At 36.9% G+C, this 27984-nt stretch overlaps 1 protein-coding gene across 4 annotated transcripts in view; it reads right to left on the bottom strand.

Moving 5' to 3' along the window:
* The window catches only part of GRM8 (glutamate metabotropic receptor 8), a 331061-nt gene that overhangs the window by 56291 nt on the left and 246786 nt on the right, over positions 1-27984 (bottom strand). For all 4 annotated transcript variants that reach the window (XM_032688651.1, XM_032688648.1, XM_032688650.1 and 1 more), the window contains one exon: positions 14864-15000. In XM_032688651.1, coding sequence (XP_032544542.1) covers positions 14864-15000 — 137 coding nt within the window. The remainder of the gene's footprint in view (positions 1-14863; positions 15001-27984) is intronic.

Genomic DNA, 27984 nt, shown 5'->3' with positions numbered 1-27984 from the left:
AGAAGCTGTTGCCCCCAAACTCCTTCATAATGACCTGTAAAAAACATACTGGGCTAGACCTTCAGCACATTTAGGTCACTCCAGTAACTTCAGTGCTGTTATGCTAACAAGTTCATGGTCCAAACTTATATTTTTTATTTCTTAAGGAGATGACTTGTCACTCTTTTTATTGTCTTTAATATTCAATTACTTTAAAACTAGAAATTAGTCAATGATAAAAAGCCCCAGTTCAGTATGAAAAAAAGATGTTGATGGGTTTTAGTTTTAATCCTACCTCACTATTTTTCAGTAGTTTAATTTATTTCCTATATCTTGGTCTGAGCAAAAGGCACTGGGTATATGGAACTCTGAAATGAATGCTTCTAAATTCCAAACTGCACAGCCTTTCCTGCGAAGTAGTACCAACACACAGATAATATATTCTTTTTATTCCCACACTGCTCACAGACCAAGACCTCAGTTGCACTAAGGACTATACAAATCTGCAAGAAAAAATTGTGGTCTCAATCCTAAAAAATTCACAGTCAAATCATAAGGTAAAGAAGAGCACTGTATTGGCAGAATACAGAACAGAACATGCTAAAACCAATAAGGCAACAATGATCAGCATGATAGTCAGCAGCCATAGTACACCTCCAAACTGTGGCTTTTTGAGGAAATATTACCAAAAAATATTTTTAATAAGGAAACTGAGAGAAAAGAGTGGGGTAATTTTGCATCTATTTCTTGAGCTTTCCATTCAAGCATTAACAGCAGCAAGACAGACAGCACAAAGGCACCAGTTTCATCAATGGCCTCTCAAAGAATAACATGAAACAGAGCTGGAATATCCTGTGCTTCTCAGTTTCTAAACAGTGTTTCTCCAAAGTAAAGCACTTTAAATTTTGAGAAAAGTTGCCCTCACCTCAGCAACCTTCACTGAGTGTGACAGAGGTACAGACAAGCTCAGATGAAATGTAGGGATCGAGTTTATTTCTATGTCTCAAGAAAAGAGTAACTATATCTGAACTGTTCCTGACATATTTGTCTAACCTGTTTCTCAGAAAAAAAACCCGTTAATATCTGTAGTACATTCTACCCTGAAGCACTTCAAAACCCTAAACACCAAGACATACATTTCGACACAACTTTGAGACGGTTTCCCACTATAATAGCACGTATCAGATCTTTTCATAGTAATAATTTTGAATTTTCAATGCTAGATAAACAAAATAAAGACACACTGGCCATTTAAACATAGTTCCAGCCAGGTAACAAAACCATACAAAAAACTAGTTCAGAACAGACAGAAAACAGGCTGTGTTTTATACTGAGATTTACAGCAGCAGGGGAAGAGCTCTCACTGCCAAGTCTGTGCTGCTGCTTAGAATGAAGAGTCGATAATTAAATTGAAAATTCTGTGGAGAGACTTGGTGATCTGGAAGGTACAAAAACAAGCAAGAGGAAGAAGTTTAAGTTAGAGAAAGTGCCACACAGCACATTTAGTCAGGGGAGGTTAAAAAACAGAAACAAACCCAAAAATCCTTCTTACTAAGGAAAGATACGAATATGTTGAAAATGAAAGGAAGTCAGGGGCTTTCGTATGGACTGGACATATTGAGGTTTATTCTACAATTTATACAGAGCTGAGATAGAAAGTTTTTGACACTTTATGGGGAAGTATGGAGAATTTGCAAATAGGAAGCATAGTGCTTACACTCAGAAAAGAGGGGGAAGGAATAATCCAGGGAATTATCAATCATTCAGTTTAACTTGAATTCCCAGAAAAATACAGAAAGAAATAAGCAAACACATTTCAAAAACTTAGAGAAAGCAAACAAGACAAATAACAGTCAAAAGGGATCTGTCAACAATGAGCTGTCACTTTTCCTTCAGTGAGACAGTAACAGGAAGCATGGATGAGAGGCAAGCAGCCAGGTGTCATTTATCTTAACATTAGAAAGATTTTTGACATCACCTTAAATTACACTCTCAGTCATAAGCAATCTATTGAAACAGATCTAGCCCCTAAAGGCTAGGTGCAAATTATATTAGAAAGCTGTGGAAAGACAAAATTTGTAGTTGATTTACTGACAGAAGGGAAGGGATGACTCAGGGTGTGGCCCGTAAAGGTCTATTCTTAGTCTGCTATTATTTAATACCTGTAATAACCATTCAGTTTGGATGATAAAATAGAGTGTATGGTGATCAAATTTGGGCAGTAACGCTGGAAACGATTCAAGCTACGCTGAAGGTCAGGACACTTATTCCAAATGATACCACGGAATCTGAAAAAATGAAGCATCCAGTTTAACCGGGACAACTAACAGTACATTATGGGTCAGGAAGGACAGGGAGATAGCAGCTCTTCAGCAGAAAAAGAGATCTCAGGGCTTTAGTAGATTATGATATACTGAACCAATGTCATACTGTTGCAAAAGGGGTAAATGCCATCCAGAGAAACATGGATAGATACAATAATCTTTCCCCTCTGCTCTGCGCTCATGAATATATGAAATGATGTTTCTGCTGTACTCTGCACTAGCGAGACTTCAGCCAGAACACTTTCTGAAGGTTAAATCATTGTGTTTCACTTTGAAGGCGAATCAAATGGGAAGTCCAAAGGAAATCAGTAAAGATAAGGTGTGTCTAGAAAACAAGCTCTATGTGACTAAATTGAACAATTTTCTGTTTTTGTTTACAAGGAAAATGCTTCTCTAAGAAGTGCTAGGGAAAGAAGGTCTAAGTAAAAGAAATTATCACTGCTGCAACAGTAAACTCTTTTCCACATAGACTTAAAGGAACTTAAATCAGCTTGTAAAATATTAAACACCCAGCATGTGGAAAACGAAGTCCAATTTGGAGGCCTATATGTGAATGAAAAACTTTCCATGGATTGATAGAAAGCTGTCCTTACCTTGCACAACCCAGAGGAAAAAAAGATCCTAAATAAGTAACCAAGTTTATAAACTGATAAATCTGATATGGCTTTCTTCTACAGCTCTTACTAAAAATATAGACAGTCTTGTATTTACTCACAAAACTTCAAGTGTAGAAGTGCAGTTACTTGTATCCCTCCCAGCATTTGCTTAAGGCATACAGGACATTGCCTTTGAGAGGATTATTAGCAGACCAAACCCATCAAACAAATGAAAACCAGAAAACTTAAAAAGTGATGGCTGAAGGAAATGTCCCTGCCTCTGAATTACTTACGCAAATTCAGTCTGTACAGCTCACCTGCTTCAAATAGCCCATAGTGCTGGAGATTGTCCAGCCTCCCAAGGCAGCCCAGTGCTCGGTTAGAATCTTTCAGCATGTCTCCATTAGGTCTCTCTCACTGTAATTCAAATCCACTACTTCTCCTAACAACCAAATTAACTATGTCTAATAGTTTGTTCTTTTCCTGAATAATCTTTTCTGTACTGAAAGAGATTAACATAACCCCTCTCAGTGTAGTCTTCTTCAGACTAAACAATCCTAGTTTGCCTAAATATTTCCTACAGGCCTACATTTAGATGGCTGATCTTTATGATTGCTTGCAACTGGACTCTCTCCAGCTACTCTACTTTTCCGAGTGAAGTCACAGTTCTACCAATGAGTTCATAGCACTGGGGAAGAGAACAGATGAATTACATCACAAAGTCTGGGAGTTCCTTGCTGCAATGACCTCTGGCTGTACAGGTCAGTTAACCACTCCAAAGCCGTTGCCTAGCTTTATGTCTAAGCTTTCCATAAAGTAGGGGTTCGCTTGAATTCCTGTAGTTACCAAAAACAGTACTGCAATCCTCCCTATTTGATCCAGTCATTTCCAGCCTATCCTACTGATATATTCAACACTAAATCTATTTCGTGCAAACTGAAGTTACAATGAGATTAGCTGTTCTAATCGTTCCCTGCCTTAAGATGTATTAACACAGCATCACCACTAAAATCAGTGATATCTCTTTGAAAAATGCAGAAAATAATTCACTTGCTATCTTTAAATAATTTAAAAAAATTGTTTGGGGATTTATCAGGATGAAAAATCCTGGATAAATATTAGATGACTATCCTAAAGAAATTAAAATAATAATATTGGAAGATGAAGAGAAATTACAGCAAAGCAAATAGAAAAAATAATCATATAGTAATGTTCTGCTAACTGCCAGTTATTCTCTTTCATCATATCATAACCACGGAATCCCTCTCATTTACCATTTAACGATTTTAATAGTAGACTTTCATTATGTAACGAAAACGAATAATAATTATAGTAATTTAATGTACCATTTTTGCTTTTAAGCATGAACGTTTTGCTTCAAGATTTAAAGGGCAGTTCAGTTTTCAAATTACAATACATACATAAATTTCTATGGGGAGAAAGGAGAAAGATGGAAGAAACTGGAGAAGAAACATGCTCACAGTCCACATTTTACACTGGTACCTCACAAAGAAATTCCCTGCAGATTGCTACCAGCTATGCATAATACAAACAACCTGCTATGCCCAGTAGCTGTCTGTCTATGCTAAAACTCGTAACATTAGCTTGTACCAGGGGAGCAGCTAACCCTGCTCTAAAGTCCCATATATGAATGCAGAACTCTCCAGGAATGCATATAAAAGCTCCTGATTTTTTATTGTTCTATCACTGCACACTTGTTTTTACTGCAGAAGAGAAAAGAATATTTTAAAACACGAGTGATTTATTTTATTTGTCGTGCATGACAAGGCCTCCTTTCCGGTTTATTGAAAAAAACAAGCATACTCCATGATCCTGTTGGCTATGGCTGTTCAAAGGACAATTCATCCTAATCATACCACTTCTTACCAAGGATGATCATGAAAAGCTATAAAATATCTACCATCCACTCAAGAATTCTGTGACAAATTCACAGCCAAGTATGCAACTGCAACGCTATGTTTCATTTGAGAAACCTGACTTTCACTCACCTTGACAAGGTAGGAAAAAATCCTTATTCATCCTAACTCTCAAGCAGAGACTGTTTCATTGGCAATTTGGTATCATTCTAATGAAGAAAAAATGGTTATCAAATTTCAGGATATTTTCCTAGTAGCTATCTTTTATCCATTTTCCTTTTTTTTTTTTCTCCAGAGAATCAGCGAAGTTAGTTGTCTGGGGAGAAAAAAGCCTATTAGGACCAACAAAGTAAAAAACTTGGGAAGGAAGACATATTGTCATTCTTTGGTTCTTCTAAGCTCATTTGCTTCTGAATCCAAGTTCTGTTTTCAGTCATGTCTGAAATAGCATCTGTTCTACTATGGGCACTTCTGAAAATCTTTTAATGCTTTCTCAGCCTATTTCCTCTCCATTACAAAGCTTTTTATATGAATACAATCTGCAACCTTTCAAAATCATAAAATCCTAATTTTACTCCACATTTCTTGTACTTTTTTTGTCTTGTCTACATTTTGCAACTACTGTAACCTACTGTTGACTTATCCCTTCAGTCTAGCATTGGTTCTTGGTGACTACATTTTTCATATTGACCTAAGATACTGACAGTAAAATGGAACAAATTCTGAACCATACTTATTGACCAGTGCTAGGAGCAGGACTAGCTTTGCAAAACCTAAGTAGTCTAAAAACCATAATGGCTTCTTCTACTTTCAGTCCTCTGTAGATTAAAGGAAGACAGCAGTATAATTTTGAGAAGAACTAAAAACATTTTTGCTTGTCTCATTGAGTTATATTTTTAGCCCAGCATCAAAAATTTTCAGTCAGATAACATGGATAGAGTGTAAGTTTGAACTCTACTGCCCTATTACATATGGGCAGAAGAACACCCTGCAGGCCATATGATTGTCATATTTTGTTTATAGATATAATCATATACAGCACTAAGTGCTCCTGTTATGTATTTCACTGTACTATGTTCTTTTGTTAAAAAGGGCTTAGGTTCAGATATTTGAAAACATCTATCAATTATATAATAGTTACCACAGGAAAAAAAGAAGCTCTCTGGCTTCTTTAATGAAATATAGTGGCCTACAGCAAAGCTTGAAATTTATTTGGTGCAGTTACAGAAAATGTCAGAAGCTTTTTGAGTCATTTTCTTTACCATTAGAAAGGAAACTAATGCATTTTGAATCTGTAACTTCCAAAAAGAATTGACTAATTTCAGTGTTGATGGTTTCCTTTGGGATTAGATACAAGACAAGAGTCCTAGAAAAGAAGAGAAATCAAAAACTGATTCAAATATCTTTGCGATCTGGTTGCCTGAGGGGAAGCTCTCTGTCAACATGGGGTTCCCAATTTTTACTAGTTCGCCTAACACTCTGCTTAAGGCTGATGATGATTATGGCTGTCTCTCTGATACTTCATCACAGAAGTGTAATTTTAATTTATGGTTCACTTAGTCATAAATCAAGATCATTATAGAAAAATGGATGCCCCTGAGTCATTTATATCCTCAATTCATACACTCCATAAATCTGAAAGCTTATGCACCTTATTATGTCTAAGAGAATGTTAAAAATCTGTTATTGTAAAATTTCTTTTGTCTTTCAACAGAACTCTTGGGTTCTGGTGGAAAAAAAACCAACAAACCAAAACAAAACAGACAACAAAACAGACACAAGTGAATTCTGCCTTTAAAATGTCACTGTATTCACTTGAACAAAGAATCATAGGTTGGCCCAGGTTGTAAAGAACCTTGGAGACCATTTAGTCCCAACCTACCCTGCCATGGGCAGGGATACCTTTCACTAGACCAGGTTGCTCATACCCTTATCTAATCTGGTCTTGAAAATTTCCAGGGAAACATACAGTTTATTTGATATGCTTCGGATTTTTCCTTAAGGAGTAATATCACAGTAATGGATATCCACTCAAGCATTTTAACTGCATCAGCTAAATGCATGATTTTGAAAGCACCAATAATTGTGTCTGCCTGAAGACCCATGAATCAGAATTGCTGCTTGGAAGAATATGGACTTGGGTCTACATATTTTTCATACTGGGATATTTAAACACAGACTTTGGTAGACCAAAGTAATGTACAAGCTTGAAAAGCAATCTGAAAATGTGTGGCACCGAATTTAAAAAGGTGTGGGGTTTTTTTTTTAAAGTCAAAATATAAGATTTTAAAATCCTTTAGCATTTCAAGTTTTCTTTTTCCAACTGGCATTCAGTTTTAAAAATAGAAAGTTCTTCAGAGGAGAAAAAAAGTCACTCAGAAATGAACCAGAACAAACTGAAAACATTTCTAAGGAAAGGAACTGAGAAACTTGTTATTAAAACTTCAGGATTGGGACTATTTCCATCTACTACCACTGACAAAAGCCATCAGTCAACATCTCAATCTAGCCCTTATTACAACACATGCAATACAGAACATAGTTTCTAAGAGAGAATTCATTATTAATCATAAAAAGAACTTGATTTCAAACCATAAGTGCCAGGAAAAGCAAGCTTGTTTTTAACAACTTTCCTTGTACAGAGATTACATGGTTGAGAGCTCGAATTTGCTAAGCCCACATATTTGTAGAGAACTTTTACGTGTGACCTGGTATGCAAAATGCTGTTGCAATATGAATAAAACATAACTTTTGCAGAAACATCTACCTTTGCCTGGATTTTTATTCATTCTGAAAACCAGAATTTTTTTTTTGAAAAAAGGATTTTAACTATTAGAGTTTCTTGAAAAATAAGTTCTCTTTTTCTATTGAAAAATAAAAGAAAATTAAGAAAGCAAACAACAGAAAACCCTGACAGTTAATGTGTAGTCCATGATCAGAAGTTCATTTTGTTTTCCTTCAAAATGATACTAAAAATTTTTGAGGTCTGGTTATTTCCAGTACATTAAGATCACTTAAAGCCAGGAAACCTTAGAGAGCAAAAGGACTTTACACCTCTTTACTAAAAGAGGTGTAAATGTACATGGTCAGAATCAGCAGGCTCTTTGAGATTATGGTTTGATGTTTCCAAATACCTGTTTTCAGAGTTTCTTTGTGTCTGTCAAAGATTGAGATACCGTATTCAAACTCAAGAATCACACAAAAAATTAAATTTTTAAGTTAATTATTCCTTCTTATTTTCTCTACTGTATATCTCAGCATTGTCATGCATGTGTTTGTTTTTTAAGAATTGCAAGAGTACTACTGATCAGTATCATGAAGTTCCTATATCTGGAAGTTATAGTTGCTTCAGATGAAATCTAAAAGGCCAGTTGGCCTAAAGGAGAGCATTAGTGTTACTGAAGTTTATAGGGAAAAAACAGCATCAAAGATACAATGGTCTCTGCAGCTGGTGAAGCCTGCTGACAAAGATCCCCTTAGGGAGCATGATATAGAGTCTTTATCTAGCCAGAGTCAGCACTTTCTGCCCAAAGGGAAAACCAGCACCGCACCAGGAAAGGAACAAGTCTGAAGCTTGATGACAAGGACCCTGCAGTGTCAGTGAAAACTTTGAGGAACCAGAGACATCAGCAGAGGAACCCTGAATCCTTAGCATTGGGGTCAGAAACAGGACCAGAGCTGGCTACCAGGTGAATAGCTCACACAACAGACCTACTGCCAAAACCAGATATAAAATATCAAAGAGCATCCTAAGGAAAAGGAAAAGGAAGGGGAATTAGGAGATCAGAAATACAAAAAGGAACCTTTTATATTCAGTTATTTAGATGCAAGACTTATTCTAATGTTAGCTATATACTTTCATGATTTATTCTTCTGTCACAGAAAAAAAACAAAAATGAATAAAAATGATAAATTTTCTGAAGCACAATACCAGCTGTATAGATGATTATCATCATGGCTGGACTTCGGGAACGAAGATTCAGGAAAGGTCTCTACCCACGTTTGACACAAGTGCACTGGTGGCTAAAAAGGCCAATATGAGACAGGCATGTCCGATTGCAAAAGGCACAGCAGAAAGACTCCTTAGGTGGTAAATTCTGCAGGACATGATTCTTTCTGCGTTGTCTTTTCTCCTCGAGAGTGATCCTGCATGCGTTCTCAAAGGAAGCAGCAGTGTTATAGATGGCGTGTCTCCAGACCTCCCGATTGGAGGCCAGAGTAGACCAGTTATGATGATCAATGTGGCCAAGGCTGAGATGTTATTTCAGGGAGTCCTTGTATCTTCTCTTCGGGGCTCCTCTCATGCAGCAGATGGTGGCAAGTTCACCGTAAAGCGGTGAACTTAGGGAGACAGGGTCCTTCATCCTTGAGACGTGCCCTGCCCAGCACAACTGTGTTCTCAGCAACATAGCCTCAATACTTGTGACTGCTGCTTGTTCTAGAACAGATGTATTGGTCACATGATCTGCCCAGTGGATGTTTAGGATTGTATGAAGGCAGCGTTGATGGAAGTGTTCTAGGAGTCGCAGGTGGTGGCGGTAGATGACCCATGATTCAGATCCATATAAAAGAGTAGACAGCACTATAACTCTGTAAACACTGATCTTGGTACTTTTCTTCAAGTGTTTATTTTGCCAAATGCTTTTATGAAGCTTTCCGAAGTCACTATATGCCTTAGCTAACCTGTTGTCTATCTCTCCGTCAACCTAACCATCCAAGGAGATGAAGCTACCTAGGTAATTAAATTGCTGGACTGATTTGAGCACTGATTCGTCAATGGTGATGTGGGGATGATGGAAGACTTCCTGAGGTGCTGGTTGATAGAGAACTTCTGTTTTCTTTAAACTGACTTCCAGTCCAAAGAGCTCAGCAGCGTCTGCAAAGCAGGATGTTAAACGCTGCAGAGCTGCTTCTGTGTGGGCAACAAGGGTGGTGTCATCAGCATAGAGCAGCTCCCAGACAAGATGGTTTAAGGTCTTAGTGTGGGCCTTCAGTCACCTTAGGTTGAAAAGGCTTCAATTAGTATGGTATCAAATGTAGATACCATCCTGATCCTTGAGGTCTATTGTGGCCCTTTGGAGCATCATGCTGAAAAAGACTGTGAATAGGGTTGGTGCGAGAACGCAGCCTTGTTTCACACCATTGGTTATTAGAAAGGGCTCAGAAAGTGCATTGCCATATCTGACTTGGCTGTGTTGACCCTCATGGAGTGAGATGATCATTTTGAGGAACTTGGGGGGACAACCTAAACGTTCCAAAATCTGCCATAGACATTTCCTGCTCACAGTATCAAAAGCCTCGGTGAGATCAACAAAGGTCTGTTGTTGTGTTCTGTTCTGTTCCCTACACTTCTCTTGCAGTTGTCTGAGAACAAATACCATGTCTGTGGTACTCCTGTTGGCTCTGAAACCACATTGACTTTCAAGTAGAATTCCTTCTGCTATAGCAGGTATTAGTCTGTTCAAGAGTATTCTTGATAAGATTTTGCCAGCAATGGAGAGTAGAGTAATACCACAGTAATTTGAACAGTCTGATTTAATTCCTTTCTTCTTATATAGGGTGATGATGACTGCATCTTGAAGGTCTGATGGTAGTTCACCTCGTTCCCAACAGTGTAGTAAGAACTCGTGAAATTTAGCATGGAGTGCAAGGCCCCCATGTTTCCAGACTTCGGGTGGAATTCCATCAACCCCAGCTGCCTTGCCAATTTTCACCTGCTGTATGATCTTAAGGGTTTCTCCTAAAGTGGGGGCAGTATCCAATTCGTACTTCAGCAGTTGTTGTGTGATGGACTGAATGGCTGTGTCTTGGACTACATGGTTGGTACTGAAAAGGTCTGAAAGTGTTCAGACCATCGATTCAGAATGGAGGTTTTATCTGTAAGAAGTGTTTGACCATCAGCACTGAGTAGAGGACTTTGAGCTTGATATGTAGGCCCGTATGCTGTTTTCAGGGCTTCACAGAATCCTCTGTGATCACCTGTGTCAGTGCACAATTGTGTTTTTTCAGCTAGACTGGTCCACCACTTATTCTGTATGTCACGGAGTTTCTGTTGGAGTTTGCTGCATGTAATGCAAAAGGCTGTTTTTCTTACATAAACACGTCATAGCTACAGCATGCTACCACAGAATTTGAGGAAGAAATATCTGTAAAAACCAGAGTAGAAGTATCTATAAAGGATAACTAACTGACAATTATTCACTAAAACTTATAATTTCATGTGTCTTCATTAAGAGGAAACTTCAGGAGAAAGAAGGATACAGTGGGAAAAGCATATTTTAAAAGCGTCTCCTTTATAGAACAGCAAGGTAAAAATTGCTCTGCCATCTCAATACTGTTTTGCTTTCAATAAATATAGATGTTTTCACAGAAACTAATGAAAACATCCACTGCATTCCCTCTGATTCACTAGCAATAAAAGTGCTACCTAATTTGCAATATGATGATTTGGAGTATTGACAATCATCCACAACGATTATTTGGGTTTAATATATTTTGTCTAGTGAGAGAAGGAAACAGCTTTGCCACAGCAGATCATCATCTGTCAGAACTACCATCAACACATGCTAAGTAAGTTTAATGAATGTAGAAACAGATGGAAACGGACTGTACCACAACTTTTACAATTTATTCTTCATTGTTACTGCACCAGCACCTGCACACATTGATGAAAACCAGCATTGAGCATCCCAAGCCCTAACAAACTTTAAGAAATAATGCCCTGTCAGTCCCCAGGATAATGAGCCCTGTATGCCTGCTTGCCCTGGTCCCTGTGAGCAGGGGGTGTGCAGCAGAGTGGGGGGCAGTGGGACAAGAGCAGGACCCTGGCACAAGGCTGGGAGCAGAAGCAGCTGCTATGGAGCAGTTTACCAGTACATTCACATCTCCACAACTCCACACACTGGATAGAGCTTGCCTGTGAGTTTGAACAACCAGTTGCATCCAGCATGTGAGATCATGGAGGTGAAAAAAGAGGGAAACAACATCTTAACACATCCATTTCCAATGAAAGTTGATGAGATGCATTTTAGATAAATTCTTTCCTGTTAGATTTGTGGTCAATGTGGTTAGCATGGTGTGGTTTCAATAGTATGAGTAGCCATCAATCTAATCATATTTCAGAGAACTCCCTCAAGTACACATGTCTGAGGCAGAAATAATGGGGCTGAAAAGCTACAGGCTTAATGAAAAGGGGAGATAGAAAAAGGCAGATTGGAATGGAACTAAAATTGAAGCAAATTCTTAGGTAGCTTTCAGCAAGTACTACATAACTGCTGCGTTAGTACTAACATTTGTGCAAAATCTGTGTATCAGTTTTTGAGTTCATTTAATAAACACTAACTTTACAGAAAAATGTAGCAATTATGATGATCTGGAATGTATTTCCTAGTAGTTATGATAAGGATCTAACTGTAGGGTTTTCCAGAAATTAATGTTCAATATTAACCTTAAACTCATGTAACCTTTTTTTTTTTCCCACACCTTTCAACAGACAGATATCAGGTTAGTGAAGGGAAATAACACTGCCACATAGTCTGCTACACACAGTTTCTGTTGGTAGGGTTTTTTCTATTTGGGCAAAATAATTAAATAAATGAATTCCTGCCAAGTAGTTATAGATACTAAATGGTAGTTATGGTAAAGTGTTTTAACAGCTGTGGCTGAAAATGGGGAGTTATCATATGTGTTATCAAGGGCAGCACTCAGATAATTATTGCAAAATAGTTTTAACAGGAGAATAATTTCTAAATATTTGCTACACTGTCTTTGTTACTCTTCATCAGGAACCTCTCACATAGAAAACCAGAGGTGTTTGAAACCTACTTTTTGTGGTATGATTGAAGTTACTGCATAAAATCCCTTTCTTGGATCTAGTCATCAATTCACACTCTTGCCCTTCTCATCAGCCACTAGCAAAACAACACTTGGTATTGTACATTTACAGAGCTACCCAAATGGCTAACATAACTCAAGTAAGACCTGTGAATATTGCATAGTTAATAAAGAAACAGATTAATTTCATTTTGCTTTTCTCATTACTCTCTTCATGTGAAGAACATCTTCTGACAGAGAGAACTGCCTTGGACCCAAAAACTTCTTAAGTTAAAACTTGATGCTTGTCTGTCATAAAAATATTGCATATTATATTCTCTGAATTCTATTGGGATGGTGATTTTCAAACCAAATATACTTCCATGCACAGGTGGGACTTAACATTCCCCAAACTTGCAGAACACATTAAGACAGCAATTTGAAACATCATCTAAGATTGTGTATGTTATGTCTTTTATTTCTTTTTCTATGAAGTAATAAGGGACAATAAAAATCCTAGTTATTTATATGGAAAAGCACCAAATTCTCCCTTTATATTTAAGAAGTATTTTTATTGCAGTAGTTCATCATCCCAGTGTTTTAACTAGATCAGAATTGGTTAGAATTCAAACTTCTCTTTTACTAAATACTTTTCCATGCCCTTATATTATTTGAAATACCTGGGCAATATACATGTCCTCATCATTTTGCTTGATATCTTTTTTTGAAGGATGAGTTATTATTTCCCTGCCTAACTTATTAATCAGTCTGAGGAATAACAGATATATAATGATTCTAAAATATCATTGGAAGGAGTAGGTAACTACACATCCATCCATCTAACTTTAATATATAAAGAATTTGTTTTGGGTTATTGTTCTATCTTTTACTGTTTTCTCAAGAGTAAAGCAGAAGAACTTTCTTCTGCCAACTAACAGAGAAAAAAATGAATATTTTTAAGTGTTTTAAAATAATGTAATACTCAAATGAGTATTCTTCACTGTCAGTATTATAATCAAACCAGCAGAATCATAGAATCCTTTAGATTAGAAAAGACCTTTAAGATCAAGTCCAGCCATTAACCCAGCACTGCAAAGCCCACCTCTAAACCACGTCCCTAGGTTCCACATGTACACGTCTTTTAAATACCTTCAGGTATGGTAATTCAACCACTTCCCTGGGAAGCCTGTTGCAATGCTTGACTACTCTTTCAGGGAATAAATTTTTCCTAATATCCAATGTAAACCTCCTCTGGCCCAACCTGAGGCCTTTTCCATTCATCCTGCCACTTGTTTCTTTCAGACAGTTGTAGAGGGCAATAAGGTCCCCTCTGAGCCTCATTTTCTCTAGATTAATTAACCCAGCTCCCTCAACTCCTCTTCTTCATACTTGAACTTGGGACCCTTCACCAGCTCCTTTGCCCTTCTCTGGACATGCTTCGGCACCTCAATGTGTTTCTTGGAGTATTTAAAAGTAGAAAGCTGTAGAAAGTGATAACTACCTGAAAAGAATTTGTAGATAGGTTGGGGTCAGTCTTTTCTCAGTGGTAAGAAGTGACAGGACAAGAGGAAATTACATGGCACATGCAGACATGGTTTATTAGTAGACCTGGCAGTGTCAGATTAATGGTGATACTCAGTGATCTGAGAGGTTTATTCCAACTTTAGTGATTCTATGATTCTATGATCTGCAGCCTTACCAGTGTCATGTGCTGGAGGACAATCACTGCCTTGGTCCTGCTGGCCACACTATTTCTGATACAACCCAGGATGCCATTGGCCTTCCTAGCCACCTGCTGGCTCATGTTCAGCTGGATGTTGACCAGCACAGCCAGATCCTTTTCCTCTGGGCCACTTTCCAACTGCTCTGCCCCAAACCTGTAGCTCTGCATGGGGTTGTTGAGACCTAAGAGCAGAATCAGCACTTCACCTTGTTAATCACAATTGGCCTTGGCCCATCTATCCAGCCTTTCCAGAACCCTCTGTAGAGCCTTCCTACCCTCCAGCAGATCAACACTCCTGCTCAACTTGGGCCTCATCTGCAAACTGACTGAGGGTGCCCTCAAACCCCTCATCCAGCTCATTAATAAAGACATTAAACAGAATTGGCCCCAGTACTGAGTACTGGGGTGACCAGCCCCGGGATGTAACTCCATTCACCACCACTCCCTGGGCCTGGCCATCCAACCAGTTTTTTACCCAGTGAACAGTACACTCATCCAAGCCTTGAGCAGCCAGTTTCTCCGGAAGAATACTGTGGGAAATGGTGTACTTACATTTAGATGAAGTTGGTTACTCCACTGACCAATTACTTTGTATTCTGTACTCTTGTTGGTGATTTGATACTGAAAAATATCATAGCGCCCAGGAGCATCTCCATTTTCATTAAAGACAACAGGTGTTCCAGCACTCCCTGAAAAAAATTAAAAAGCAATTAGGACACATACCTTTAGAGCAATTAAAAAAAAAATGTTACAGGAAAAATAATAATTAGAGATTGACCAGGTTCTTCATAGTGCAAATCTAGTATGATAATAAATTAAAAAAAATCACAAAGAGAAAATGTTTATTATTATCATCATCAAAAATCTACCCTATCTATGATTCCATGAAAATAATTTTAAAATATGATGTTTTACAATATTTTTTTCTGGTTGAAAGGTTGGATTTTTGTGTGTGTGTGTATTACAGAACATTAGGAAATTCTGAGATAAAACAGAAGTGCAGAAATTCCTTTTGACATGCAGAAAGTCATATTTGCACTTTAGGATGTGTATACATGCAGTAGGCACAAAATAGCAATCTTGTAACAAACTACACTAAAAATTTCCCTGTTAAGTACGAAAATAAAATTAATATCATCAGTTTAAGAGACCTTGAGATGCGAGTGTTTAAACTGAGTCACAGTAATATGGTAAGTTTCTAGCACGGACCACCTGTGTAAAAGTGTTTTATCAAAATGAATTAAGGACAGCAACTATGCTTGTTTCTCTCTCCTCTATACATGACACTGTGAGACAGAAAGGGACATTACTGAAGCTGTCAAAAGTTATAAAAAAGCACTCTGTTCTTAGTTCGATCAATGAAACATTCAAAGACTGAAAACAACATATCTACCTTGGCAACCAGGCCAGCTAAATTAGAACATATTTTGATGAATTCCCTCAAGGTGACATCAAGTATTTGCACTCCTATAGACATTTTCAAAAACTACACAATGTCATTTTCACCTATTCCTCAAATTCATAAATATAGGTGAATCATATTTATAGTTTAGGTCCAATGAAGAAAAGCTCAAGTATGTTAAAGTTCTATTTCAGTGACTGGAGATTAAATCTTTACTGAGGGAAAAACCCAAACCACCAAAAAATGCACTCCAGAATGTTTTCATATTTCCCCACGGAAACAACCATGAAAGGATTATCCAGTTAATAGTAAATTGCTACAGTATAACACATGCTAATGTAGCACCTAGAGGCACTGAATCTACTGTGAGTGATTTCCAGAGAACACAAAAAAAAAAAAGCTCAGAATTCTAGATACATATCAAGTAGAAGCTAGCTAGTAGAAGTCGGAACAGCATTCTACACACACCAAAATTTCAGCATAAGTACTTCTTGTATGTCTGTCTGTCTGTCTCTCTCTCTGTTCTCTTGTTTTGTATAGCAGCTTTTATATAAAACCGATATCCAGTGAAATAAACAGTGTTTTGAGAGTGACAAGTGGTGCATTAAATGCAGTGCCAATTTCACAGTTCTACCAGCAAAAGTCTGGCTGCAAAAATTCGACGTGAGCACCCATGGAAGAAGAGTATCAAAAAATTATGTGTGATAAAGACTTAAGACCTTATGAAGAGAGAAGAGACTCAACAGAAAATTTTGAAAAGTTCTTCATGCTTTGCTTCCAATTATTTTGACAGAATGAAGGGCAAGAAAAATGCCAGTCTACAATCTTCCAAGCAATGAAATTATGGCAGTTATGGAGGTAACCTTCAAAATATTACTCTTGAATAATGATGGAATTAATTTTTCCACTCAGCAGCCTTTAAAGAGCTCATGGAAAGAACTATTTATTTTACAAATGGATAGCAAAGGTCCTTTGTATCAGTTAAGACCAATGGGAACTTAAAACATTATTATGCTCAGCAATAACAGTGTGATCTGTTTTCAGAAATATCATCTTTTTGGGGGTTTAGTTTGGGTTGGATTGTAGTTTTTTAATACAAAAACATAGTTAATAACTTATTTTGATATCTGTTTCTGAAGTCTCTCTTTGCTAAGTAAAGGACATATTTACTTACTGTAGATATAACCTGGTACTGAAACAAATTCACCCTCCTCCTTCCCAGTTTACAGTCAGCAGCATTAAACAGCTCTGGGTCTCTGGCTGTTAAATTAGCGAAACATTTCTGAAGCGATGTATCTGTGACCTCAGCTGTTTATGGACCTTTCAAAATGCAGGTTAAACTAATGAGAAATGTTATTTAGCAAAGAAAAAAAATGTAAAATGCATGAGGTTTTTTATTCAGAATCAAGGATGTAATGGACTCTCTTGAATTTTCAATGCCTTACACAGATATCAAGTGGTACCCTTTTCTGATGAACTGTTTTATGACAGGTCCTTTGTACATCGGACTTGAAAAATCACATTCTTCTGAAGAAATCTTTGAACATGTACCTTGATGTTCGCTCTTGAGATGCTGCTCGGCAACTGCCTTATCCTGCACGTGCCTACTTCGTCAAGTTATATTTCACGTGATTCTAAAACATCTTCACTCCTACTGCAAACTGCAATATTAGTTCCCTGTGAGGTTACAGCACACACTTGCCCAGATGCCTTCTGGTGAAGCTGTTCCCTTTACATTTCAGGAAGTGGAAAAGGAGTGGATTGACTTGAAAATCACAAGTTCATGTGCAGTAGTGGCCAACTGCATATAAAAATGATTAATCTATAAAGGTTCTTAAATTAAGAACAGTGGTGAGCCTTATTTAAAAAAAAATATTATATTAAATTAAATAAACACCCTTGGATTTTTCTTCTAAGAAAATTTCTAAAACATTTATTTATTGTGGAGAACTGCTACTTCAGTGCTTTGACAAAAAAGTGTAGAAAAGTTCTTCTACTGATAAGTCTCACAACTGCCATTTACAGAATATTCTAACTCTAGTGGAGTCGATTTAAGTATGAAGTTTGATAAAAATCCTTTATTTCATCAGATTTGGATGGATATTAATTTCTTTTTTTATAACTGAAATTAAAATTACTTTAACTGGTTCTTCATCCTTTGAGCTGCCCCACATAGGCTACTTTATCTGTTACAAATCTAATGAAATAAGCATGGATTCAAGGGTATGTTTAGGTGAATGGAAGTCAAGTAGTTTGTTGTACACTATAATACAGTTAATATTGTGTATCAAAAACTTCAGAAGACACCATCTGCTAGAATTTGGCTTTACTAAAAGACTCCTCAGATTTATATTATTTCATTATTTCATACAATTATTTTCAAATACTAGAATTAGGGGTTCAGATTTTTTTTTTAATGCTAATTTCGTTTTAATTAGTTGTTAAAAGGAAAAAGTACGATGGAGCTGTACATGAAATAATTGTTCTCAGGAAGTAGAAAGAGGGAGAATAACGAATTTGAACTTTCAATACCAAGAGTTCCCTGAGAAGAAGAATATATTTGTAAAATTAAACAAGAAATTTATCACTGATAAATATTTCAATGAGGCAAATTAAGTAGAAGGTTGAAATGGAATAAATGGGAAGAGTAAATACAAGCTGTTATAACATTTAGTGCTTGAAAAAAACCCACAGAAAACTATAAACAACTAATCAGAACTAGTTAGTAAAATAATAAACAATGATTGTCTTACACCTATTCAAACTCTGAAAAGACTGTTCTTCATGCTTACCCTACATGTCTCAGTTCAAGATTAGGACCATAAAACAGTTGCTGTAAACGCAGGCCCTTACTGACATTTTAAATATCATAAGATACTGGAGACATCCACGCAGATATGCAGAATATGCGTATGACAGAGAATCTGTGCCTTTTGAAGGTAGCAGCTGGAGGCCAGATGGATGCCCTGGAGTATCTTAAATGGCATTCCATGCCCACATTTAGGCAATTTATCTTACCACAGGGTAGATTCCAGCTGTTCATGTACGAATGAAACAGAATGAAAGAGAAACTAGGTGCTACAAGAAATGAATTATATACAGATTTGGGGCACATGTAATGTAAATTATGGTGGTACTCCCTACAAGGCTTATAGAGAAAGTAAAAAATTTGGTATTAAAAAAACCTGGTATAAATTGATTCCAGGTCAGGCAGTACAACTTTATATTATTGAAGGTGCTGGACAAGAACTTTAGCTGTGATTCTGTGGAGAAGGGTATAATTTATTTGATGTCTTGATCTTCAGCACAGTGAACAATTAAAATTGTGTATTTCTATGAAAGGAACTGTTCATTCCACCTTTGTATGGGAACATCAGTTAGGGCAGGTACCATGAGCACATGGTATTTAAAATAATAAATAACAAGTAGTCCTTTTTTCCTTACAGAATGTATTAGAACTTCTTGCCACAGCAAGCACAGAGACACAATGTTTCATAAAACTTACCATAAAATGAATAAAATTCAGAGATGAGACTCACTGGATATTAAAAGCAGTGATCTAGATGCAAACTCTGATTCATACAGAGAATTCAGCAAGAATACATAGGAGAAAAATTCATTTACATCTTCCTTGTTCCCTACATTCTCTCTCCCAGCATCTTCTATTGGTCCTTCTCAGTAAATGTACCACAGTGGTGATTGTTTTTCTTGTTATCCTCTAGCAAATAATACTTGCCCCAGAATATAAAAGAACAGAACTCTAGCTCCTCTCCCTAGAGCACCTTGTGTCTACTATCAGACAATACATACACCTGCAATACAACTCCTTTAAAATTGGTAGACACCAGTCCTGCTATGGTGACTTAGTATTGGGAACATAGTTTTATATCTCTCAGTGTGGGCTCATTCCCGTTCTTCTCTGCTCAGCAGGGCTATGCTTCTACCTTCACCTCTCCTCCTAAAGGTGAATGACTTTCCCTACTCCACTGCTAAAAACAGGAAGGGTAGGAGATGTAGATGAGCTACTTCACACATAGGCGCCACAGCTACATTAGAACTAAAGCCTTGTCAGAAACCTCCAACAGTCCCAGGAAAAGAATGTGACGAAGGAGGTTCTGATGGGGAAGAAACTCTTAAGGGACAGAAAATGAGCCCCTTTGCCCCTCCCTTGCCATCTTATCTTCGTTCCTTTCACCTCTGGAAAATGGACAACTCTGTCCACGCGTGACATAGTAGTAGGGAGAGGGTTTTGAAGAGTAGAGAGGAGACAGAGAGTGTGAAAAAACCTTTGCTGTTCCCTACACATAGCCATAAAAGCTCAATGCCACTATCATATTTGAAAGAATCCAGACTCTTTTTAACCTGTACTCAGAAAATCTGTAGAGACAGGTTTCGTCCTAAAATCTATGGTATACATTGCATTCCAGAGAAGACTGATCCAGTTCTGCAGCTGAAGAACGCAGCAAGTCAAAAAAAGCTAACAGGTTCAGGGAATGGACATTTTATACAATGGGGACAGATAACTCAATGCCCTAAAAATGAACACATGGTATAAAATTCAACTGAAAGATAAATACTACTCTAGAAACATCCTAAAATAGTAGCAAGGTGATATGACATTATCTAGTACCATCTAACACTTTATATTGGAAGTACAAGCTGTATAAGAGTATAAGACTATAAGAAGGTAGTTATGTTTTGGGGGTAACAACTATAAAAGTGTGTGAATAGATGCATAAAATTTTGTTTGGATGGTATTATAGACTGGATAGTATCAAATGTTCTTGGTTATGATTTCTATAATTAAAAAAAAAAAAAAAGCTTACACATATGCTGGGAAGTAAGTGGGAGTGAAAGTGCAAAGAATCTTTTCTTTTCCATGAAAATAACTGCAAGTAATTTGTTTTAGTATTGCCAAATTGAATACACTTTAAGTAGACACAGATTTCTCTATTGAATCATGGTCACCTGAAGACCCCAGAAACACAGTCACACAATACACGCATAGATTAAAAGAGTCTTTGTATCATTTATTCCTATTCTCATGATTCTTCAGGCAAAAAACCTCTTCCAAGAAGCTGTAGCTATATAGTGCGATTCGAAGAGATCAGAAGAGACCGGGGGCATCCAAGATCTTCTGCAGCTTTTAGTTACCTAAAACTATAATTAATGTGTTTAAGAAGCAGAGAACAATTCCATTCTGACTATAAATATGGCCATCAGTTTATCTGAGGGTATATATGGACACATCAAGACATATTTGAGAACTACATGGCGTGAAGATGTTGGGTGAACCCTGCCTGCATCTGTCATCAGCAGTAGCCAGTCTCCAATGCCTCATGAGGTACTGAGGACCATAGTTATTCTACTTTTTCTATTTTTCCTGCTTCAGGGTACCATTTGGGAAGGTGGGAAGGGTGTTGTGGTGCTTCCCCCATCCTCTTTTTTTTTGGGGGGGGGGGGGGAATTTCATTTTGTTAGTCCCAGAAAGATGAGCTTATTTCAGCACTGCTGACTTCTGTAACATTTTGTTGTCACATTTCAGGTAAGAACCTATCAAGCTGACAATTGGTAGAGTGTCTTTCAGATGATATCAGATGATACCAGACTTTTCTCATCAGCTTTTTCTAATTTCAAGGCAGAGATGGGTTACAGCTGTTCCGCTTTGGACCCCAGTTTGAGCATTTACTTCAGTCCAGGATGAAAACATGCCAAGCAAACACATACACACCTCTGTGAACTTCAGAGTCAAAAGTGCTTCAGATAAAGAAACAACTTTAGTGAATATTAGTAACTCACAAGTGCCTGTACAGTCTCAGAATGAAAGATTTCTTCCCTTTCTACTGCAGAACAATACTGGTACTGAACCATGTGAGAGAAAGATGTGAAACTCAGTGAAAGCCTTGCCCAAGTGGTGGTCGAGCTCATACAAGGAAGACAATCAGACATCCACACAGTACTACAGGAATCAATACAGACTCTGATGTGCAGGAACTAGTTAAACTGCAAGGGATGTCTGCAGAAAAAGGGTATATCTGAAGAGCCATCTATATTTCCAGGTGCTGTTGGACAGAAGTTTTTGAGAGTTTGTTCAGCTTCTCAAGCAACTCTTCTGTACTAACAGATTCCTGAGGCCAATGGAAGGCCTTTAAAAGTACTTCAGCTCAGATGATAGTGGCCTGGGGAGCAAGGCAGCATCCTAGTGAGTAAGGTAAGAACCATCTTCAGAGTAACTGTTAAAATGGAATCAAAATGGGAAAGGGGGTAAATGTTCCTGCTAATAGGTGTCATCCCCAGTACGAGGATTGCTGTCTCAACTCCAGTAGAGCTTTTATTTGTGATTCTTCTCCTCTGTCTCCAGGCTCTTCTCTTGGAAATCCTCGACCATGGTCACAGTTCTCAGATAGCAAGACATGATCCATCATGCTAATACTGATATGTAATGACTGTGGTATTTCTTGTCTGAGCTTTCATTATTTTTCCAGAAATGATATATTGCTAGAATAAAAATGAACAGAAAACAAACAAACAAAACCATTGTTCCATAATCATAGTTGAAATAATGGATTGCAGAGAGAATGAAGGAATTTAAAAATATCCTACCTAAGGCTTATACAAAGTGTAGTTAGTTTACAAAAAAAAAAACACCAAACCCCCAACACTCAACGTACAAACCCACAGCAAAAAGCAATCAGCTATGAGAATGTTCTGAAAGCACATACATAATTTAAGATTTCTCAAACAAGACACATCTGCGTCCTTAATGCTCTCTCATTGGGATTGTCATTATGTAACAGACACATTAGTCCATTAACATTTAGTTAACAGACACCTGAAACATAAATGCCATTTTTTCTCTGTAAGAAGAAGATTCTAAGCTCCACTTAGTATTTTCCTTCATATGCAGTTTATGATGACCGATGTATTCTGAGTTACCCATGAGGCTAGTTCATCTTACTGAGCAAGGTCCTATTTGACATGAAGCTATTTGTTGTTTTTCCCTGAGTGCAATAAGCTGTTTGATAGTTAAAATAATTAAGTAGATTAAAAGTATATCAGGGTATTTCCTAATTTTTATTTCTATCAGCTGGAAGGGATCAAAACCAACCTTCCTTCCAGTACTTCATATGAGGCTTACACTCTGATATTTAGAGAGGACTAAGCTCCAAAGTGGAACTGTTAAACATCCATAACACATTTTATAGCTAGATTTCTTTTGTACAGTCTACATTGAAAATGAACTAACTCACACAGCCATGCACACATACACACAGAGTTTCAGGTCATGCTTCAATTACCACAAAAAATTTGGAGAGAGGCATCGAGCAAAAACATCACTGTCTGAATCTCAGCTTTTCCAAAGTATCCAAGGTAAGGTTATTTCAGGCTCATGACCTTGTCATGTTTTATTCTCTAATGTTTCTAGAACGCAAAACCGTCTAACAGAATTCACAATAAATACTATGTTATTCATTAGAGTACTACCTTATGCCAGAAAGAGGGGCAAGACTACAAAGTGGTTACCGAGAAGTCTGATGTGCTAAAGCAAGGGAAAAAATGTTTGAAATTCCTGAGCCCTTCAGTCCTGCATAGCAATAATTAATATACTGGAGTCAAAGGATAAGTAATTTATAGGGTTTTACTAGCTTGTTTCTTTGTAATTATGACAACCATTAGCAAGCAACTGGTGTCCAGTGAAAATTTACTCTGTTGCTATGGTTATTTTAAGATAATTGTAGAGCTATTAGTCTCCAAACACATAAAACTATATTAATGCTATAAAACATTTAAGAAGTAATTTTATTCTACAGTGTTTTACAAGCAGTTTACAGGTCACAGTCTTACTGAGTAACTTACTTAAATTTGGAAGCAATTTAAGACAACTGTAGCCTATATACTCCCATTCTTCCCACTTTTAAAGACACTACTTTAGAGATCATACTTTCAGGAGGTCAGTCCATGGAATCTTTCAGTATAAACTTTTCAGAAACTTACATGCCAATGTTTATACTAGTTTTAAATCTTTATGGTTGTTGTGAAGGAGTATAACTGAATTTTTTTCCCTGACTCTTGCCTAGGATACAAGTTCATTCACCTGTTTACATGGATCATGTTAGAAGCTGTCAGTGTCTGGGGCAGTAACTTACTTTTATCGAAGAAAAACAAATCTGTATCAGAAAAACAACATATTTTCTGAACAGCTAATCTCTCCATCCAAGGAGACTGGTGATGAGTGCATTTCTTTAACACATTTTTACAGGTACAGTTCTATATTAATGTTAGTGAACACAGGCCATGTTGTTAATGCAGTAAAGAGTCAGGTTGTATGTCTAAATCTTGACTACTGCTATGAGAAATTCACATTCCAAAAAGTAGAAATACTAACCACTAACATTTTTAGTATTACTGAAATTTTAAGGCTAATCTCAAAAAACTTCATTTTGGAGCCCAGATACTAGGTTCATGTAACATGAAAGAATCTCTTTAGCTTGCTTTAAAAAGTTCTGAATTCTCAGGGCCATGGAGAAAAGCTTTCATATGCAGTCAAACTTCTAGTCAAAAAAGCAGATGGTGCAAAAGAAATGCTCCAAGAATATATTTAATCTTAGAATTTTAAGGCTTCTTTGGGAGCCTTACTCAAGACATCTGAACTCATGGTATTGGAACACTTAGTTATAGTAAGTGATATAATGAAAAATTATAACATTAGGCATCCCTCAAATCTTGGCATTATCTTCCCTATGTAACTAAATTATATAATGATTGGAAGGCATATACTAGTGACTTAAATTGGGTTTGCAACTAATTTGCATTGTGGAAAAAAACACACAAGTTTTAAAAAAATCAAAAATGCAAGAGAGATATTTTATAGATGTGTTTGGCTCAAAATTTCTAAAATAAATCTTTCTAGTTTATCACTATACAGTGAGAGTCACATAAAAACGTACATTCACCTTTTCTTTCTCTTGCCACAGTTATCAAGGCTTTTAAGATTTAATATGCTGGTTTGATTTAAAGTTCTAAAAGAGATATTATTTGAAAACAAAATAGACACCGTTCTTCTCTCAAATTGTACTCAACAGTATTAACAGTAATGATACTGTCCTGCTTGTCACAAATGGGTTATTTTATCTGATTTAAATGTCAGTAGTCCTATCGAAAGCTCATGGAGTGCAGGGGCATGTTGAATTGTCAAGAGATGAAGTCACATACTTTGAGCTGGCAAAAGGTGTGCCCAACAAGAGGGTTGAACCCAGCAATACTAGGTTGAAAAAGAGACTCACGCTCCAACAGAAGGAAAAAAAGAAAACAAACAAACACCTAAAAAAAAAACAAACAAAAAAGAGCATCTTGCTCCTGGTACTACTATTCAAAATATCAAAAAATAAGCTTTTAGGACTGACTTGAAGAAACTGATAATTGGGTTGCCAAATTCATCTGGTTATGCCCAGGTGTCCATAATCTAAGATCATGGCATTTAAAAATAATTCATAATTTAAAGTTTAGTACCTAGATTCAGTGCAGTTATTGGAACTCATATAGCCATAGTTTACCTCAGGTATTTAATGTAAGCAGAGTCTTCCCAGCTGTCTGAAGCCTTGTGAAGTCTCTAATAATAGCCACAGAAAACAGCATTTTGTGCTTACTCGTCATCATGCACAAGTTCAATTTTTTAAATGTCAGTAAATCTAGTGTTTTCACTGATAATCATAATGCAATATGAAGATTTAACTACTACTATTAAGTATTTCAAAAACCACATAAAGCTCCCAATTTCCCAGTTGTAGCTCTACCTGTTTAAAATAAATTAATCATTCTTGCAGGTGGTTGGAGGAAATGTTCTCATTTGTTATTGCAGTAGGTATGTGCAAGATTCCTAGCAGACATAAACTGGAAAAGGTCTTGTATAGATTCTCATTTCCTTTAGCAATGTCCCTGTAAGAAAGTTGGATTTCTGTACCCTGTAAGAGAAAAAATCAATATTTGCCCCTGCAACCTTTAGAGCAGAACAAATCACTTAAAAAAAAAAAAAAAAGTAATTTTTTTGGTCCAAATTTTAGTGTTATTTAAAAGATAATAAAAGTAAAGGATGATAATGGGCATTTCTGCTTACTATGACCTGAGCAAGCACAATGGGACACAGCCTGTACTAAGTATTACAATTTGCACAAGCTTTAGTCACAGTTACATCTATGTATCTATAGGCAATGTTAAGTCCAAAGTGATAAAGATTTAGGATTTGATGATCTTGTTGTGTGAACTGCAGCTGACATTATACATGACCAGCATTTGAAATTTTTAATCCCATTGAATGGTTTCATAAAAAGATGATTTACCGACTAGTTCCCTCCCAAATCCTTACAAAGACAAGACTCTGGATGCTGATCTTACAGAAACTTCCAAAGAGTTACAAAAACTGCTTCAAGGAAGGATTCTATCCCAGAGAAATAATACTGTGTTATTACCACAGCCTGTCAGATTTCAGCTGCTTTCTCCTACAGTAAAACTCCATCAATTCAGTCCACAGAATTATTGCTTCTTTCCATGCCCATATCACAGACCCTTGGAACAATGGCTTTATCACCCATCAAAATTCCAATAAAATAAGAAAAACCAAACCACAATTTTTTATTCATGAAAATATTACAAAGCCTTTTCAGAGTCTTAAACTATTATATCTCTGCAGTTATCTGAAGTCCTTTCTTTTAAGGACAAGTTGACATATGAAGTATGTAGTTGCAATCTTAGTAAGTTAAATAACAGAAAATAATACACATAAAATCCTTTTTTCTAGAAAGTCATCAGGTCTTTTTGCTGTTTCTACAGCCCAAGAAGTCTTAGGTCATATTTGTAGCTGATTGTCCCAACACACCTAGGCAGGAAAGACTGCAGGAAGATATCCCTGAGCTTCTTCAGAGGAGCCAAAACACCCAAATACTATAGCACATTGTACCTTAGCGGCACAATGTCCACAACCAGCACAGCTTTGTTAGTACCATGTCGGATCGGGTTCAGCCAGCCCCATGTCCCAGCACTGTATTCTCGTCTGCATTGTGACATCTGAAAGCATCATACGCAGTTCTGCAGGGTTTAGAGGTTTTTCTTGCAATCAATGTGAATTCTCCAGGTGCCAAACTGAGAATTTTCACCTCTCTTGCAGTCAGAATATATGCATTCATGCATCAAGGTTCAGACAGAGTGGTCTCACCTGATGATTATGCAAGATTGTCTCTCATACCTGTCAGATAACGTTTCATATTTTGCCTTCTATTACTCTTTTTCCACTCTCTTTCTCACTGTGGCATTTTTGTTTGAATATAAAATCCTGTTCTGATCATTGTATTCCTTTCTTACTCTGCTTTAATTTCTTGTGATTTTTTCTTTAGGATGGCTCTCTATCAGAACAAAATCAAGTAGTGGAGGAGAGTTCAGCTTCATAAAGGGTTCTTGAATAAATATGGGTAATCACCAAAATCATGAGTTGCTTTCTTGAGAAACATTCTCCAGAAATCCATCCATCTAAACCAATTTCCACCAGCTGACAGTCTGATGGATTCATTTAAATTAAAAAAAATGGTGTTTCATTGAGCAAAGCAAAGATAATAATTTGTGAGAGATCATTCATGACCCAAAAATCTGTCCAGAAAGCAGTTGATTCACAGTATCATATTTATAACCTGTGTCCAGATGTTAAAATACTAAAGCAAAGTTAAAAATAAATAACCCAAACCAACCTACTAACCAAAAAACCAAACAAACAAATAAACCAAAAACCAAACACCTCTCCTATTTTGCAAAAAGTAACTTACAAATGCCTACTCATTGCGATTTTCTTTACAGATATAATCCAACATATCAAAAAGGCTTCAGACTTTTTATACAGGCTCCCTACAGCTTCAATAAGCTCTATAAAAGAAGAGCCTATTTTGCTTCAGTCAAGCTATTCATGGAAGCTAAAATCCACCTGTACACCATCTGCTCCAGGATTGAGAATGTGAAGTAATGAAGAACATTTAGAAGAGCGGGACAATGATTCAAAACACCACAAAGAGAGCATCACAGTATCCATCTAGGTCTATAATGATTATTTCCTAATACAGACACCTAAATCTAGTCAGTGATGCATGGTAATATATGAAAACACAGTGTTTAACACCTGCAGCAACACATCTCACCTGTGATATGCTGCAGGTATTAGACTCCCAAATCCTATAAAATTAATCACATTCTGTTTATTTAAATATTCCCCCAGTGTTCATATAGAGTATTT

The sequence above is a fragment of the Chiroxiphia lanceolata genome, chromosome 5 (assembly GCF_009829145.1).
Source record: "Chiroxiphia lanceolata isolate bChiLan1 chromosome 5, bChiLan1.pri, whole genome shotgun sequence".
NCBI classification, from domain to species: Eukaryota; Metazoa; Chordata; class Aves; order Passeriformes; family Pipridae; genus Chiroxiphia; species Chiroxiphia lanceolata.
This window is presented reverse-complemented; position numbering and strand designations above follow the sequence as displayed.